This window comes from Cavia porcellus, unplaced genomic scaffold (assembly GCF_034190915.1).
Source record: "Cavia porcellus strain 051 isolate PalLab524CR breed Dunkin Hartley unplaced genomic scaffold, mCavPor4.1 scaffold_20, whole genome shotgun sequence".
Lineage (NCBI taxonomy): Eukaryota > Metazoa > Chordata > Mammalia > Rodentia > Caviidae > Cavia > Cavia porcellus.
Genome location: NW_026947503.1, coordinates 36,643,690 through 36,660,701, shown reverse-complemented (window position 1 = coordinate 36,660,701; position 17,012 = coordinate 36,643,690). Strand labels below are relative to the sequence as shown.

General features: G+C 45.5%; 1 protein-coding gene across 2 annotated transcripts in view; it reads left to right on the top strand.

Moving 5' to 3' along the window:
* Positions 1-13,527, top strand: part of Ark2c (arkadia (RNF111) C-terminal like ring finger ubiquitin ligase 2C) — a 102,868-nt gene extending 89,341 nt beyond the window's left edge. Inside the window, exons 4-8 of one of the 2 annotated variants that reach the window (XM_063231736.1) lie at positions 1,834-1,963; positions 3,143-3,247; positions 3,665-3,760; positions 6,782-6,888; positions 7,354-13,527. In XM_063231736.1, coding sequence (XP_063087806.1) covers positions 1,834-1,963; positions 3,143-3,247; positions 3,665-3,760; positions 6,782-6,888; positions 7,354-7,471 — 556 coding nt within the window. In that variant the 3' untranslated portion in view covers positions 7,472-13,527. The remainder of the gene's footprint in view (positions 1-1,833; positions 1,964-3,142; positions 3,248-3,664; positions 3,761-6,781; positions 6,889-7,353) is intronic. The other variant, XM_063231737.1, reaches the window with a different exon arrangement.
* The last annotated feature ends 3,485 nt before the right edge of the window (positions 13,528-17,012 follow it).

Below are 17,012 nucleotides of genomic sequence, written 5' to 3'. Positions count from 1 at the left end.
TGATTCCTGCTACCCTAACACATGGCTGGGAGCAGAAATCCCTTTATGGCCCTCTAAAAGGATCATTCAATTCCAATTCATTTTAAAAAATGAATACCACTAGAGAAAGTAGAGTTTGCTTTTATTTGGATTTTGCTGTTACACTGGTGGCGTCACTTAAAATATTATGAATTTTTTATATCTCCTGCACATTGGCTCTTAGATCAACGTTCCAGCATCTTGGGGTTCAACTCTTACTGCTTAGCAAACGTACTTCAGAGGTGGCATTGTGTCTTTACACTAGAAAGCACCTTGTGTCTGGTTGTCTCTCCTTTTGTGATGTTAGTAACAATTGATGATTTTTGCCTAGATCCTTTATTTCTTCAGGGAATGCAAAATGATAACAAATAATTTAATCTTTCCCTGTTCAGTTATTAGCTGGAAGACATTTATGGAGAGAAATTTTCCCTCCTCAAGTATTTGGTTACATCTAATAAGGAAATGGCAGGATAAATATTTGGGGTTTTTTCTTTTTCTTTTTTTCACTAGTATTCCACGTGAAGAACTGATTCCCTAGTATCCTTCAGAGAGGACCAATTTTCTTTAGCATCAGTTAACTCTGATCAGTTAAACCTATTTCCTGTGTTTCAGTCTCAATTGCAGTTATACTTACTTTTTAAGCAATATTTTAAAAAGTCTAACTTTATTAAAATGAAAACTCATAAGCATAATTCTCTATTTGAATATTAAAACATTTCAGGAATTTTCTAAGGTCAAATTTATTTTTAACATGTTTATCAGGACATATTTACTATACCTATGAATGCATTCATTGTGGGGAGTTGGTGCATATATATATATATATATACATATATATATACACATATATATAGTTATAGTATATATATATATAGTACCCAAATCCTTTTTGTTTTCCTTTCCCCTCCCTTGCCTTTTCCTCTCTCCATCTCTAGATCCCTTTTCTTTTGCAGAAGGTCTATCTTCCCTATTTCCTATCACCTACTTTTTATTTTGCTCCTTAAATTATTTGTAGTTTAGGTTTTTCATATATGAGATACCACGTGATATTTAAGTTTCTGTGTCTGGTTTATTTCACTTAGTGTTACGATCTAAGGTGCGTCTATTTTCCCACGGATGACTCACTTTTGTCCTTCTTTGTGGATGAGTGAAGTTATGCTTATTGCCACGAGATTATCCTCCCTTCCCGGGGGAGCTCTTTCGGATGGCCCTGAGCACACGGCCCTTTCCCCAGTGTACTTTGACAGCTGTGTTGCTTTCAGTTATGACAAGATGCTTTACTCTGTTGTGTGCATTTTTTCTGCAAGTCTGAAATAAACCTTTTTTCAAAATTAGCCATTGATTTCTCTTCACTGTAATTAATTAATTTATTAGATTCAAATGAAATGTGTTTCCCTGTACTTTTAGAAGTACGTGGCAGGGGGAGGGCGAGGATGCAGCTAGGACGGTTTTCTAGCCTGTGAAAAGAGTGTAGAGGTCTGTCTCCTTTTTCTCAAAGTGCTCCTTCCTCTCCTTTCATCTGGATCTTGTCCTTCCTTAACTGTGCGTCCCTAATCTGCTCTGTTTCATACTTCTTGCAGTGTGTCTCTCAGTGAAGGGCTTTGCCCTGGGAGGGACATTTGAGCTCCAGCACACTCAGGCCTTGTAGAGCGCTTTGCTCTGAGGTCTCAGTTTCTTCTCTTTACAGAGAAGGGTAGGGCTGGATGATGGAAGGTCCCTAGCAGCCCTCATACTGTGTGGCTCTGATGTCTAAAATACCTTCTGGAACGGATAGTGCATCTGCCCCCTGTGGTTACTGAGGTTGTGTCCCTGCAGGGATCTCAGTGTGGACGCTGGCTTGAGTCCTGCTCAATTCCAGGTGCGGCCCATCCCTCAGCACTATCAGCATTACCTAGCAACTCCTCGAATGCACCACTTTCCCAGGAACTCCTCCTCTACCCAGATGGTGAGTAAAAGGCTCTGCCAGAAAGAGAATTCCTCGTCGGGTGCAGTGGTGAGCTGAGGTCCCTGGCTCCTCTGTGTCTCGGTCCCATTGTGTCTAACCTGCTCTGAGTCCTGGCTCCCTGAGCACACCCACCACTGCTCTGGACTGAGTGGGGGTGAAACGAAAGCTGCTGGGCTAGAAGCTGGTGCTAGGAAGGAATAGAAGTAGATAGGACAGTGACACAATGCTGGGGTCTTTGGGGGAAATGCATGAGCTGAGATCAGGCAGAATAGACCCTGTCCCTCCTACAACGTCATAATTTCCTGCGACCATGTATTCACAGGCTTTGGTTTTACTTATCTGTGAATTGGGGATGTAGAGGTCTGCCCAGCACATCTGGTGTAAGAGTCAAAAGAGATCACAGAAGCACAGTTCTGAGCACTTCACATGTTTTATTTCATTCTTCAAATAACCCCACACAATAGGGTTTTATGCCTGTTTTACAGATTGGCAATCTGAGGCCTAGCGAGGTTATGTAACTGGTCCTGGGATGCACAGTAAGGAGTTGAAATGGGAGCTGGTCCCTCTGACTCCTAGTCAGGATGAAGAAGAGGTGAACGAGTCAGGGTCAAGCAAATGTAGTACCAATCTGTATCTAAAATATTGATGTTTTTCTCAGGATGGACTTTTTTGCACTCATTTTGACTTTAAAAATATTGCACATTATTATATGCTTTGACTATTGATTCTTTTGTTTTTTACTTTGGTCCTGGCCTGCCCTGAACCAGACAATGCACTCTGCTGCTTACCTGCCTAGTTTGAGTTCTGGTTATGTCACTTGATTGTATAATTTGAGCTAATTACTTAACCTACCTGTGCCCCATCAGCCTGAGGGGATTGTAATTGCATGCACAATGTAGATCAAGTGAGGTGACTGGATTGGTTTATCATGTGAAATGCTTATGGCAGTGCCTATTATGAAGTGGATACCCAGTCAGATTAATTGTTATTTAACTGATTTTAACAATGCTTCTTGGGCTGGTCCACACACAAGTTTGGTTCTTGATGAGAAAAAAGGGACCTAAGAGAAGGAGGAGACATCTCTCCTGCCTGCCAGTAATCATGGCAAGAGAAGCTGCATGTGGGCCTCATAGATAAGCCTGGGATCCTTGTTTATTCAAACTTTTCTCTTCCCAACAGGTTGTCCATGAAATCCGAAATTATCCTTACCCTCAGCTTCACTTCCTTGCTCTCCAAGGACTGAATCCCAGCAGACATACTTCTGCTGTGCGGGAGAGCTATGAGGTATGTTACTCTGTCTGACACCAGTTGGATTGGTGGAAATGACATTGTCTTATACCATCCCTCTGCTAGTGGGTAGGTGAAATCCCATGGCAGAGAGAGAGAGAGAGAGAGAGAGAGAGAGAGAGAGAGAGAGAGAGAGAAAGGAGGAGGAGGAGAAGGGGAGAGGAGGACGAGGAAGAAGATGGGGAGGAAAAGGAGGAAGAAGAAGAGGAAGAGGAAAAAGGAGAGGAGGAGGAAGAGAAAGTGGAAAAGGAAGAGGAGACAGGAGATGGTACAGGTTCTTAGCATCAGACAGGTCCTTCCTGTTGGCTATGTGAATGCTTCCTGCTACCATCTTGGGTGCCTTCATCTTTACCATGTGTGTACATGTGCATTTAAATATGCTGACTACACAAGTCCCTGTTTTCCTCTTTGCAGGAACTGCTGCAGCTCGAGGACAGGCTGGGAAATGTGACTCGGGGAGCTGTGCAGAACACCATTGAGAGGTTCACTTTCCCCCACAAATACAAGAAGGTGAGGCTTCCAGCAGCCAGCCTACAGGGTCAAGGAATGGAAGGGAACTGTGTTACTTTGTGTACTTGACGAGTTCTGGCCTGGTTGTGTATAGGAGCACAGCTCAAAATCCAGAAACCTCTGCTCTGGTTAAATACTCAGATGCTGTGAATCTTCTAACTTGTGCAGGTGGTGGTCAGAGGGAAGATGAAGACTTCTCATCAGCAAAGGTGGAGGGCCGTGTGTGTGTGTGTGTGTGTGTGTGTGTGTGTGTATGCACACACATATATCTCAGTGAGGTGGGCAAAAGGTTCCTGGATGGAAAGCTAAGATTTGCTTTAGAAAACAATTCCAATGTCACTGTCACCTATGGAAGGGTTCTGAGAGGAACCCTTCTAAATCTGACTATTAAAAGTGAGTATCCCGACTGAGGAGCTTTTAAAGCCACAGAATCAGTAGAAGCAGAATTAGCAGATTATTGCCCAAAAGTCTAGAATAAGATTAAAGACCAGGAATTTGAGATCCTAAAACATTTAAAAATTTTAAAAAGGAATGAAAAATTTAGAAACAACCAAGATGTCCTTCAATAGATTGATGGGTATATTCATACAATATTATTTGAACTGTGGTACATTCATACAATATTATTTCACAATAAAATGAAATTAGTTATTAAGCCACAAAAAGATGTGAAGGAGCATTAAGTGCACATTACTAAGGGAATAAGTAACTCTCTGAAAGCTGACTCTTGTATGAATTCAAGAATACAACATTCTGGAAAAGGCAAAACTCCTGAGATAATAAAAATCTCAGTGATTGCCAGCTGCAAGGGAGTGAGCAATGAATTGATGAAGCATAGAGGATTTTTATGGCAATACAACTCTTTTGTATGATATTGTGATGGTGGACACCTGATGTTATATGATTGTCAAAACCAATGGAATGCCATGATACATAGAGCAAAACTTCATGAAAATTAAGGGACTCAGCTAATAAGAATCCACCAATATTTATGACCAGTTGTAGTATGAGTATCACAGGCATGAGATGTTAATTTAGTGAAATCATGATGGGACAATATATGACAGCCTATTTTAATTTTGGCTCAATTTTAATTTTAACTAGAATTGCTACAAAAATAAAGTCTATTGTAAAGACAAATGAGCTATTAATTGTAAAAATTCTCTCTTCCAGAAGAAATTAAAAATATGGTAGATATTGAGAAACTTGGAGTAGAACATGCTTATGGTGGTCCAGTCAGAGATTGTCATCACTGGCTCATAAGCTCAAGAAAGGAGTGGTTGGAAACACCTGGTGTTGAGAGCAGATCACCAGCTTTAAATTTTAGTATTTATGGCTGCATGACTTTGGACAATATGCTTGACTTTTCTGACCCACTTCTTTCTGTTTTAAAAATTCTTTATTTGTAGTATTGTGGATTGAACCCAAGGTCTTTACACTGAGCAACATCCCCAGCCCTTATTTTGGTTTTTAGCTTTGTGCCAGGGGCTTTGTAGGTTGCCCAGACTGGATTTGAGCTTGCCCTCTGCCTGCCTCAACTTCCTGTATGCTGGGATCACAGTTGTGTACCACTCTGCCTGCTTTCTTTCTTTCTTTCTTTCTTTCTTTCTTTCTTTCTTTCTTCTTTTTTCTTTCTTTTTCTTTCTTTCTCTATTTTCTTCTTTCTTTCCTTCTTCTTTCAACATGAAATGGAATGGTAGCATTAGTGGCTACAGTATGATTCACTGAAATGCTGTGTATAAATATCCCAGTGCAGTGCCTGTTCCCTACTGGGTGTTTGGGAATGGCAGGCTGCTATTACATGGGAATGAGGTACACTCCTTCCTAGGCTTGAAGACCATGAATCTCATTACACCCATGTCCTCACACAGGCATTGAGTTTATTCATGAATAATTTCAACCACATTTATTGAGTGCCTACTACATGTCAGACTCTGGATTACATACTAGTAGGGAAGAAGTAGCAGTACTTCCATAGCTAAGGGTATCATCTATGTGGGGAAAGTGGTCCTTCTCTGAAGAGGCTTTAAGGTATTGGATAAGAATATGGAAGGAAATGAGTGGATGTTCAGGGATCCAGAGCAGTTTATGTGTCCTTTACTGCAGATGTTCATGTCTAGAAGGGCCACACACCACACCTACCATCTTTTCAATAGGTCACAAGAAAATAGAGAAAAGAAGCAACACAGAATGAAAAGAGAAAATGGATAAATTGGTAAGATAAAGGGCTCAGGTAAAAATTAGTATCAAAGAAGAACCAAGGAAAGAAAAATGTTGTAAAAGAGAAATAAGAATTAAAAATGGGGACTGAAAAAGTTTAGGACCCAAATAAAATGTCAAAAAGTTTTTAAAAAAATTTTTTGAGACAGGGCCTTGCTGCATAGTTCAAGCTGGTCATGATCTCACTATGTAGCCCAGGCTGGCCTCAGTCTTGTGACAATCCTCCTGGCTCAGCCTCCTGAGTGCTGGGATTTATAGGTGTGCCACCAAAATAGTTTATAGCAATATGACACAAGTTACAGGAGTTAATGCTGTGTGCAGTAAATTTGCCTTTAATCTGCCTTTAATCATAAGTAAATGAATATTAACTGAGTTAATGAATGAATGAATGCAAACACAAATGAATTAGTGAAGCCTGCTGGACCAGAAAGTGGATCAAGAGACCCAGAAGCAAGGTTTGGCTTGGACAGGGTCTGAGGAGTGAAAGAGAAACAGAGAGGAGAAACTGTTTGTACATGCGACAGAGGTTTGCAAATTATCAGTTAATTTCTTTCCAAACTTTGGGCTTCTTGACAGTGTCTGGGTCAGGAGACAAAAGTCTGTTTGGCCTCTTCTTCATTTGGCAGTAACCCTCTCTCCCTCTCTCCTACAGCATGGGGGAGGGTTGGGAATAGAGTTTAAAAAGACACTGATCCTCAGGAGAAGAGGAAGTGCAGGGTGAGAGGAGGCTGCGGTGAAAGCCAGTGGCCACCAGGAGAGTCTGCCCCAGATGATGAGTGCTCATCCCTTTGCTTCTCGTAGCGAAGACCCCAGGATGGCAAGGGCAAGAAGGACGAAGGGGAAGAGTCTGACACTGATGAGAAATGCACGATTTGTTTGTCTATGCTGGAAGATGGAGAAGATGTGAGGTAGGAGGACACCTCTTTGAGTCTGTCTCCCTTCTCTCACAGTCATTCAGTGCCCAGTTACCACACTGCATGCCCAGGGGTGAGGATGCTTGCGGGTGCGTGCTTATGAGTGTGCCAAATGTGCCATAGTTTGCTTTGTAGTTGCACTGTGAAGGTGGGGCATGGAATGTTGTAGATGTGGTACCCACGGTTATGGACTCATTGAAGTTAAGTGAAAGAAGACAGCATGATGTTTGGCCTGGTGGCTCTAAGACAGTCATGGCTTTGTTTCTGGCTGACTTGAAAAGGCCTCACAGAGGAGAAAGAGGGTCTATGAGGCTCACTTCCGGTCATGGCTTTCTGCCTCAACCATGACCTCACAACTACACCTCAGGGATGCAGAGTGTCCCCGGTCCGTGCAGTGTCCATTACTTCTGTTGCAGCACCAGCTCCTGCCTTTGCTGCCTGACTCTTTCTCTTTTCCAGACGCCTGCCCTGTATGCATCTCTTCCACCAACTGTGTGTGGACCAGTGGCTTGCCATGAGCAAGAAATGCCCCATCTGCCGAGTGGACATTGAGACACAGCTGGGAGCCGATAGCTGAAGGAGGAGTTAGCCAGTGAACACCCCATTTCCTTCACCAGGTCCCCCCACGGCCATAGCCCTTGCAGCCAAACTTTGCCTTCTGAGCCATTGGACGTAGAGGAGAAGCCTGCAAGCACATTTTGTGGAAAGAGGAGTCAGTGGTATCAGTGTCTGAGGGAGGAGCGGGTGGGGGAGGACCCACCCATCCAGATGGCGACTGCCCCATCCGCCTTGCTCGCAGGAGGGAGGGAGCTGGCCGTGCCTGTGCCCTGAGCGGGGGTGGGAAGGGGGGACCCACGCCGCTGAGAACTAGATATGATCCCGAGGGCACTAGCGGATAGACGGCCCCTCAATCCTGACCTTTGAAGGATTGTATATATACCTCTGGACCACGTAGAAACCATGTAGGGGTCTCTAGCTATTTCTGTGGATGGCAGCCAGAGCATGTTAGCTTAAGAAAACGTCGTGTGTGGTGCTCTAGTCATCTTGTGGTGGACATGTCGCTATTACTGAACTTGCACCAAATATTTCTCATTGAGTTTCTTGTTTTGGTGCCTGACTGAACCAACCAACGACAGCCCCAGTTTTCCCGTCTTTATGAAAGAAAAGGAAAAAGGAATCAAAGGTGAAAAAAAAAAAAAAAAGCCAAATCCTGTTTACGGTGAAAAAGGATGACTTCTTTTTCACCCAGGTTGGAAGTGGGGTGTTGGGGGGGTGTTCTTGTTTTGTTGTCATTTTTGTTTTTCCTTGCTTTTGTTTTTCTCATGTTTACAGTGCACGGAGTATGGAAGGCGCCTCTCAGGAGGGAGGACTGGGAGAGAGCAGATGGGGTCAGAGTGGGGCTTCTGAGGGGTTCAGGTGAGGGGGAGAATGTATTGCCAGAGCAGTGAGCGAGTTCGTCTGTAAGTCAGGCTTCACGTCCTTGGCCTCATCGCTATGCCTCTGGTTCCACACGGAACTGGGGAGCACTCGGCCTTCAGCTCTAGCTGCTGCTGTGTTCCTGGAAGCCAGGCGGCCTCTGCTTACTCCAGCTCCTTTCTTACGGCTGGCTCTTGTCCTAAAATAAAGAGGCAATGTAGCCGCTGCCTCCCTATGCAAAAAATTAGCCAGATGATGCAGATCAGACAGCATAGGTGGCCACTTGACCTTGGCCAGAGTGCCCGCAGCCAGCACTCAGGGCTAAAGTCCACCTCCACAGACCTTGAGGAGGACCTTGAGCCTCTTCTGGGCGCTTCGAGTCCAGTCAGTTCCTCAGAGATGGTCCTGGCTCCGAGACCATGATAGCTGATCCTCTCCCCTCCCCTGCCTTCCTCCCCTCCCCCTCCCCTCCCTTGTCTTGTCCTCTCCTTTCTCTTTCACCTGTACTGAAGTTTGATCCCAGGACCCCCTAACACTGAGCTATCCCCCCTGCCCAGCCCCACATCCCTGGCCTCTGATTCCTTCTCTGACTCTTTGATAACTTTGGGCAATTCCCTTTCTTCCTCTGTGTCTGTTTCCTTCTCCTTCCTGTGGGGAGACACAGTGCATCTCCCTTTTCACTCCCTCGGCCTCCCCTAGATGTGGTGAGCTGAGCTGTCTCTGTCTAGCACATTCTGTGCTCTTTATTCTCTCCGGAAGCCTCTTGGCTTTTAGGGATGTTATGCTTTGTGAGATAGATCTGGACATTTCATATGCATCATATAATGTATCTTTCTGGACCACCCTACAATTTTTTGATCCCAAAGGGAGCAGAGGACAGAAGACTGAAGACAGCAAAATCCACCAAATGCCAATCTAAACCCAATCTCTTCCTCTAGCTGGAATTTTACCACCTCCCCTTTCTGCTTGCCCTTCTCTTTCCCCCTTATTTGCACTGCTCTCAAAGTCTCCCCTTCCCTTAGCCCCTAGCTAGTCTCAATGCTCTCATATCTATAGGGCTGGGGACAGGACCCTTATCACATAAATGAACAAGTCCCATGCACATAAGGAAATCTGAGTCTGTATTGCTATTGCCAGGACCAGTGGGAGAACTTGACAATGAGGCCAACTTTGGCTTGACTTGAAGCCTGTTACAGCTAGCCCTATCTTGGAGGATGGCTGCTCTGGACACCTGTGGACAGAGAGGGGGACACAGTTGCCAGTGGGGGGTTACTCCATATCCAGATGAAGGTGTCTCCCAGTGCCAGTCTTCTAGTGTCATATAAAATCTTTGTTGAGTGCCCGCCAATGCAGGTGTTGGGAAAGAAAGAGCTAAAAAGACAGTGGAGGATGAGACAGCACACAACCAATAGTGCAAAAAGGACAGGTAGTTTAACTTACAGTGTTAACAATGGTGAGCATTTCACCCTACAATTTGGGGACTGTACTGTGCCAATAAGGTCTGCAGGGCAAAAGCTGGGAAAAAACATCTGAGGATGGAAAGGAAACTGCTTACTGATAGCCACAGGAAGTTGGGAATTCTCTCCCCTCTTCTCCAATGGCTTAGTCAAAACTAGGAATTTATCAGAAGATTTAGCCTGCAGGTAGTTAGGATGGTTTAGGCAGGTCACTCTTCTCTCAGATTGGCCTTCTGTTCCTCATCCTGAGGCTGTCCTGAAACGCTAGCACAAGAGGGGAGTCAGTGAGGAGCCAGGATACAAGGAGAACTGATGTCCTGTGTTTTAGCCCTGGCTCTTCACTGACAAACCGAGTGATGCTAAAACCACCTCCTCTAACCAACATGGGCTTCGGTTTCCCCAGCTACGACACAAAGAGGCCGGGTTGGATGCTCACCCCCAGCACTTACATTTTGTGATCCTCCCTTGCATCCACACATCTTTCAAGTCGTAGAGCTGTGTGCCAATCAGGCTGTCAAAAAGGACTTCTGTGGGCATGAACATGTTTCAGAGGCTGAGGGCACATGTGCTGAGTGAGAGTGGGACCTGGTCCCCTCCTCCTTCCCATTCTCTGCAGGCTCCCTGAGTGCCCCAGGCTAGAATTAGGGACTGGGCTGGGGAGGGGGTAATTCCTGAAGTCCCCTCCCCTCCCCATCTCTCTGGGGTCCTTGTTCCCTGCGGGTAGGGATGAGAGGGCTTGGCACTCAGAACCCTCCCAGCTCCCTTTTCCTTAGCAGGGCAGCTGATCGGGTGAGAAGAGTGGAGCAGGGTGTGGACTTCTGCTTCCTCACAGTCCCCCGATTGGTCAGGGAGCCAAGGAGAGTGGCGAAGAGGCAGGGTCCGGCCTCTGCATCTCATATTCACCACCTCCAGGACGGAAACATCTGGAGTCCTCCTGCTCAACTCAAGGGACTCAGACTCTTTCCTGACTGAGACGCATGAGTGCCTTCTGGGGAGACAGCAGCCCCAGGGTTCAAGTTGGGCCTCCTTACTGCAGCCACAACCACAGCAGGTCTGCCGAAGATGCCAGTCAATCAACCCAATGCCACAAGCCGGGCTGGGCACAGGCAGAGGCGGGCAGGGGCCGCGGGCTCCTCTACCTGGCGGATGCTGGCCACCTGCTACCCTTGCTCAGCACCTGTGGCAGGACTCAAGCTCCTCTTCTGCAAAGGTTCCCAGCCTCCGTGCAAGTATTCTTAACTCTTTACGCCTAACAAACAAGCACAGTTTTTTCAATGGTGAAGAAAAGCACCAGACTTTTTTTTGTTCCTGAAGAAAATTTCCCAAACCCCCTGCCTGCCGGCGGGACGAACACTCCCCACGTGGGGCTGTAGCAACGTCTGTCAGGTTCCCTGTGTTTCATCTCCTGCGCGCGCGTAGAGCAAATGCTAGAGCGATTTCAGCTGATAGAAAAACAAAAATGAAAAAAAAAAAACCACAAAAAACAAAAAACATGGCACGTTGCTAGTTTACAGGGTTTTGTGAGTTTAAATGCCTTATATTTAACAATCATAATTTATGACTAACTTGTAGATATTGTGGGTTCTTATTTAATTATTTTTATAGTTGTTTTGCATTTTTAATTATAATTTATTTATTTAGAAAGGATACTAATTTTTTTTATTACTCCTATTACCTCATTTTGGCGTTGTTTCTGGGAGTGGAATGCTTTGCATGCATTGGTACGATGACAAACAACTATGAATACAAAAAAAATTTTAAATAAAATTCCGCGAACTTTATTTCGTCCAAACTATCAGGGTGTGTGATTGCAAGCTGTCCTACTGTGGTGCTGGCCTCTTTGGATACATTCCATACGAAATGCAAACCTTTGATTCTGTATGCTGTGATCTAGTGAAAAACTCCAATATAGTGACTGTATTTAGCACATATATAAATATAATTTGCACTCGTCAGCAGACTGGGGTAATCCTTTCACTTGCTACCCCTGGCGCCCTCCTCCCAACCCTATGCACCCACTAACCCGCTTTTCCTTCTTTCCTTATTCTTCCCACCACCTCAGCCCACTCAGCCTCCCTACCTAGAGGAAGGCTCAGGGCACTAGAGCTCTCTGTCTCCACCCAGGGCCCAACTCTTAATGGTTCCAGGATTGGAGCCCTTCAGACACTGCCCGCAGGAGCATCTGCAAGCCACAAAGCCTGCTTCATTAGAATGAGCCCTGGGTAGGGGCTGGGGGCACCACTGCACACTTCCCTGTGACTGTTAGTCCTTGGTCTCTGTCAGTCTTTTTTGCTGGGAGAGAGAGGAGAAAGGAGTTCTCCAGGGTCCCTCAGATTCAGGTAGAGTATGACACAGGTCTGGGGAAACTATCTTGCTGGATCTGTCTCACTCTCTCAGAAGAGACAAAGAAGAGAAAGATGGAAGAAGAGAAAAAGAAAAGAATAGGGTGGGGGAGTGGGTTGAGGATTTTATCTTGAGGGTTGCTCAAAGCAGACATCCACAAGGGTTTTTGTCCTTTTATAGGCAGCATCCTGCAGGTGACAAGGAGGTCTGTTAGGAGGACACATGCCTGGATGTGAGCCATGATTTTTCACAGGGCTTGGGTGGTCATGCAGGGGGCCTTGCCTTGTTAGGTATGGAATGGGGTGGAACTGGCGCTCACATCCTGTCATCTCCAGGAGACTTTGTGGTTGGAACATTACCCACTGACAACAGGTTGGGACACAGAGTTTGCCTAATGGTCTCTGTTCTCTCCCTTGCTCTAGGGACTGTTGTCAGGAGAGGTTGCTAGAGAGGGCAGCGGGCTTCAGTCTCACTACCCCATAGAGGAGTGGGAAGGAGACTTGGAAAGCAGTGGCATCAAAGGCTGGCACAGGGCTTAGTCCAGGTGCTTTTGAACCAAAAGAGAAGGTTCAGGCTCCCAAGAGGAGCCTTCCAATGGGCTTGACCCGTGTTGCCTCCCTCCTCTCGTTCCTCTCTTCCTTCCGTTCTTGTGCAGCTCATCCTTCCTTCTTGGCTTTGGACATCACTGCCTTTGCTTGGTGGGGAGCTCCACCCGCCAAACAAGTCCTCATGGGGATGGCCGGTGCTGGTGTGGGGGAGTGGAGACCTGGAGTCATTGCATGGCTTGCGTGGCTTGCCGAGTGGCTGGACTGAACATGGTTCCTAACCCCATCTCTGCTCCAGCCTGATGATGGATGGGGCGCTTCTTGGGGCTTCCTACCTACTGCTGCCTGGCCTCCCCTTCTGCCTCCACCCTGGAGCCTTGCTTTCCTTGGAATCACCCACCATGCTGGTGGGAGCACAACCCCCACACTGCCAGGCCTGGCAGACACTGCCGCAGGGCTCCTGGATGGGCACGTCTTACGCTGCTCTGCTCCACTCTTGAGCCTGCTCTCCCACTGTCCCCTTCCAGCCCCACCCCTGGCCATGGATGTGGTGCTCAGCTATGGAGCATGCTGCACCAGGCCCTTGAAGGGGTAATTTGGTTGCCCCTGGTAAGTGAAAGGATTATCCTCAGTGTTGATTGTCCTTTTTTGTAACCCTCCTGCTGTTCTGTTCTGTTGTGCTGTGCAACATTTTGCTACATAGACTATTTTATAGCAGAAAGCTAGAAGAATATTTATTATGAATATTAAAGCAATAGTGCATCAATGAAAAAGCGGAGACGTTAGGAATTGTGTAAATGCTTAGATTCACTTTTGGTGGATTTTTTGTACTTTATTTATAACTAATAAAATGAACTGCATTGCTAACTACACCTCACTGGTGTTGGGTGCTTATTTCTTTGCATACGCAGGGTGTGTCTGGGGAACAAACTTTTGTCTTTGCCCAAAATTTGAAGTAACTTCATTTACACATATCCCACCAACTTGCCAGGTTCTTTTTCATCATTTCCTGTCTTTTCTCGCTTCTTCTCATCTCCGCTACCCCTCTGTCTTGTACTCCTCCTTCTTGTCTCTTGCTTATTTCTGCTGTAGTTTGGGTGTGGAATGGCCCCCAGGAGCCTGTGTGTGGAAAGCTGGTGGGAGGTGGTGGAAACTTTCATTAAGAGGTGGAGCCTAGTAGCCGGAAATGAGGTCATCAAGGGTGTTCCTGGGAAGGGGACATTGGGACTCTAGCTCCTTCTCCTCTCTCTTTGCCCCCTCCTGCTGCCATTAGGTGAACAACTTATTCCTCTGTGTGTTCCCACCATAGTGGGACCATGCCTTGCCATGGACCCCAGAGAAACATGCTACCCAGCCATGGACTGAAACCTCCGTACTGTGAGTCAAAATAAATCTTTCCTCTTTGTAAGGTAATTATCTTAGATATTTTGCCACAGTGACAGAAAGCTGACCAACACAATTTCTTTCATCTCTGTCTCTCAGAGAGTTGGCCTTCTGTCTGTGGATGAATTATTTAATTGACCTGTTTTCTAAACTTTAGATATGAATCTTCAAGGAGATTTCTGAACAACTTTCAAGTGTAATTTATTATGTTTGCCTTGGAGGGCTTCTTGTTTTCTCTGTAGGCGAGAAGGCACTGGATTTCAACCATTGGTATTGATTTTATATCTTTTGTAGAAACTAAGTTCACATATTCTGTATGTATGTTCTATTCTCAGAAATGTTGGGCCCAGTAAACTAAAAAATGACTTTCACACGCTGTCAAAAGAACCTATATCAACAAACTTTTTAAAAATAAGCAATAGATATTATGTTCTAGAGCAGTTTCAGTAAATGGAAAATCAGCATAAAGTATAGAGAATTCTAATTATCTATCATCACCTTATCCTACTAATATTTTGCATTCATTGCATTTGTTACAATTGATAAGCCAATATTGATACATTATTATTATAGTCCATAATGTAAATTATGTTAACCAGCCACCTTAAATTCCTAATTTGTATCACAGTGACATTTTCACCAGAAAAGGCCCAAGGAGGGTCCCCAAAGTGGAGATGGAAAACTTGACTCACTTGACCCATGGGGTAGGTTGTAGGTTTGCTGACTTCTGTCACAGAAAAACAAAACAAAACCCTCAAGACTGGATGAGGTGGCACACGCTAGTAATTTCAGCATTTGGGGGCTGAGGCAGAAGGACCACTGTGAGTTTGAGGCCAACCTGCGCTACAAAGTGAGTTCAAGTCCAGGCTGAACCTGTATAGCAAGAACCTGTCTCAAAAAGACAAAAGAAAACAAAAATTCAAGATTGAGTTAATAGAGGTATAAAGAGGTTTCAGAAGCAATATGTTGCTCGTTTAATGGTGAGCTCTCATAAGGTTGGAAGGCTGGCAATTTACAGGTAAGTAACTCCGGCCCAGCCCTATTGTATCTTTAAGAGGCTTGCACATTCTCCTCAGTGGTTTTCCTAGAAGTCAAAAGGACTTTGTAACCTTGAGTAATGTTTGTGTCCTGAAGCAGTAGCTTTTCTTAAAAGGACACTTTCAAAGATTTTCCTTGTTTCTTCCTAGATTCCTTTTACCCAGCCTAGAGATGAACCCAGTGCTGTCTGTGGGTTTCCAAGCCTTTCTACCTGTGCTTCTTTGATCCAGACTTCTTGGTCCTGGTCCTGTCATCACCAGCACCGACACAGTAGGCAAACACAGTCAAGCTCTACAATTGGCAGGTCTCTGCCCTGCCTCCCTTCAGTCTCTCTTGGTCCCTTCACTCCATACCCAGTACAATGAAGGTGGCCCTGGGAGGCAGGGCCTGGGCCACTTTGGCAAGGGAGTAGCTTCTTTCCTTGAAGTTCATGTTTGCTTAGCACAGGAGGAAACCTACTCAGCCTTCCTAGTCTCGCACCTCCCCACCTTCCCATGCTGCCAGCACAGAGGAGAGATTTCTTAGAAAACATTCTGGCTCATTCTCTGCCTAGGCCTTGTCACCCAGGTCACTTAATGAGCCCTCCAACTTCGAGGGAAAGGAGCCTGTCCTTATCTTGCCCTAGGCATCTTGAGCGCCTCCAGGCCTCACTTTTCTCCCTATAGCACCCCACTTGCAGCCCTCCTTGCTTTCTCTCTCTGCCCCTCCCTAGTGCTCCAGGCCCTGGAAGGCCCTGCCCACTCCCGCATTTTCCTGAACTACCCTCTGGGAGCCAGGGTTGCTTGCTCTATTCCACAGCCATCAGTGGGCAAATAGCACGTCTTCACCCAATACTAAAGACCTTCTCCCTGTCACCCACTCCTGCAGCCTGCCAGAGCAGTGTTCTCTCCTGTTTGACACCATATGTCAGCTGGCATCTTACTTTTCTTTTGATGTCATTTTACCCTTTCTGTGCACTTCCCGTGCCACCTGTGGGCTGTGTGACTTAGGCCAAGTTACTTAAACTTTCAGTTCTTCAGTTTCTTTATGAAATAAGAATAATGAATAGTATCTGCCTCAATGGATTATACAATGATTTCATATGTAAACATTTAACTTGTAGGATTTAGTTTAACGTCATAAGCACCTGCCTTGCAAGTACACAGTTGTGAGTTCGATCCCTGGTACTAATAAAAAAACAAACACACAAAAAAACCCACTTAACTTATGCCTGTGATATAAGACATTAGAAGTTTTGTCCATAATGATGTGTTTTAAAAAACCTTTGGCTCTATTATCTTTTTCTTTGATCTTTGTGTTTTGTTTTGTTTCTCCCTCTCCTCCCAGAGTGTTTCCATGTCGCATCAAAGTCTTCTGGCCACATCTTATGTGGTCAGCCACCAATGTCTGATCATTTGTCCAGCGGAAAGGGTGGTGGCTGAGGCCCTAAATCCAAGACTTGTGAGATCATCATTTGCTAACATCTTTGGAAACTCAAGGAGCAAATCCTCACTGAGGTCAGGAGGCTGGAAGCACAGACTCACCTCCTGCCCAAATCCCGAGCACCACCTCCCCCCAGCAGGTCCTAGCCAAGTTATTCCTGGCAGTATGAGGTGGAAATGCTCTTTTGTTTTTCCTTCCTGAGGGGCCATTCCTTTTCCAGGTTCTTCTCTCATTAACCTCTTCTCCTCTAGGCTGTATATCCTCTTTGTCCCAGGTTGAGATCCTCCCTCTGTCTCTGAAGCTATTTGATCTTGCCCTCGCTCAGAGTACTGGGAGAGGGGACTTCTTTACAAGGCTAATCTTGATGCTTGCTAGGCAAAGATGCTGAGAGGGATGGTGGTGCCTACCCAGGACTAGGTCTTCAGATAGTGGGGTGCCCAAAATACTTTCTGAACACTTCCATTTGGACTTCATATGATCTGAATTCAGAAAGGGTATATATGAACCAAGCTGA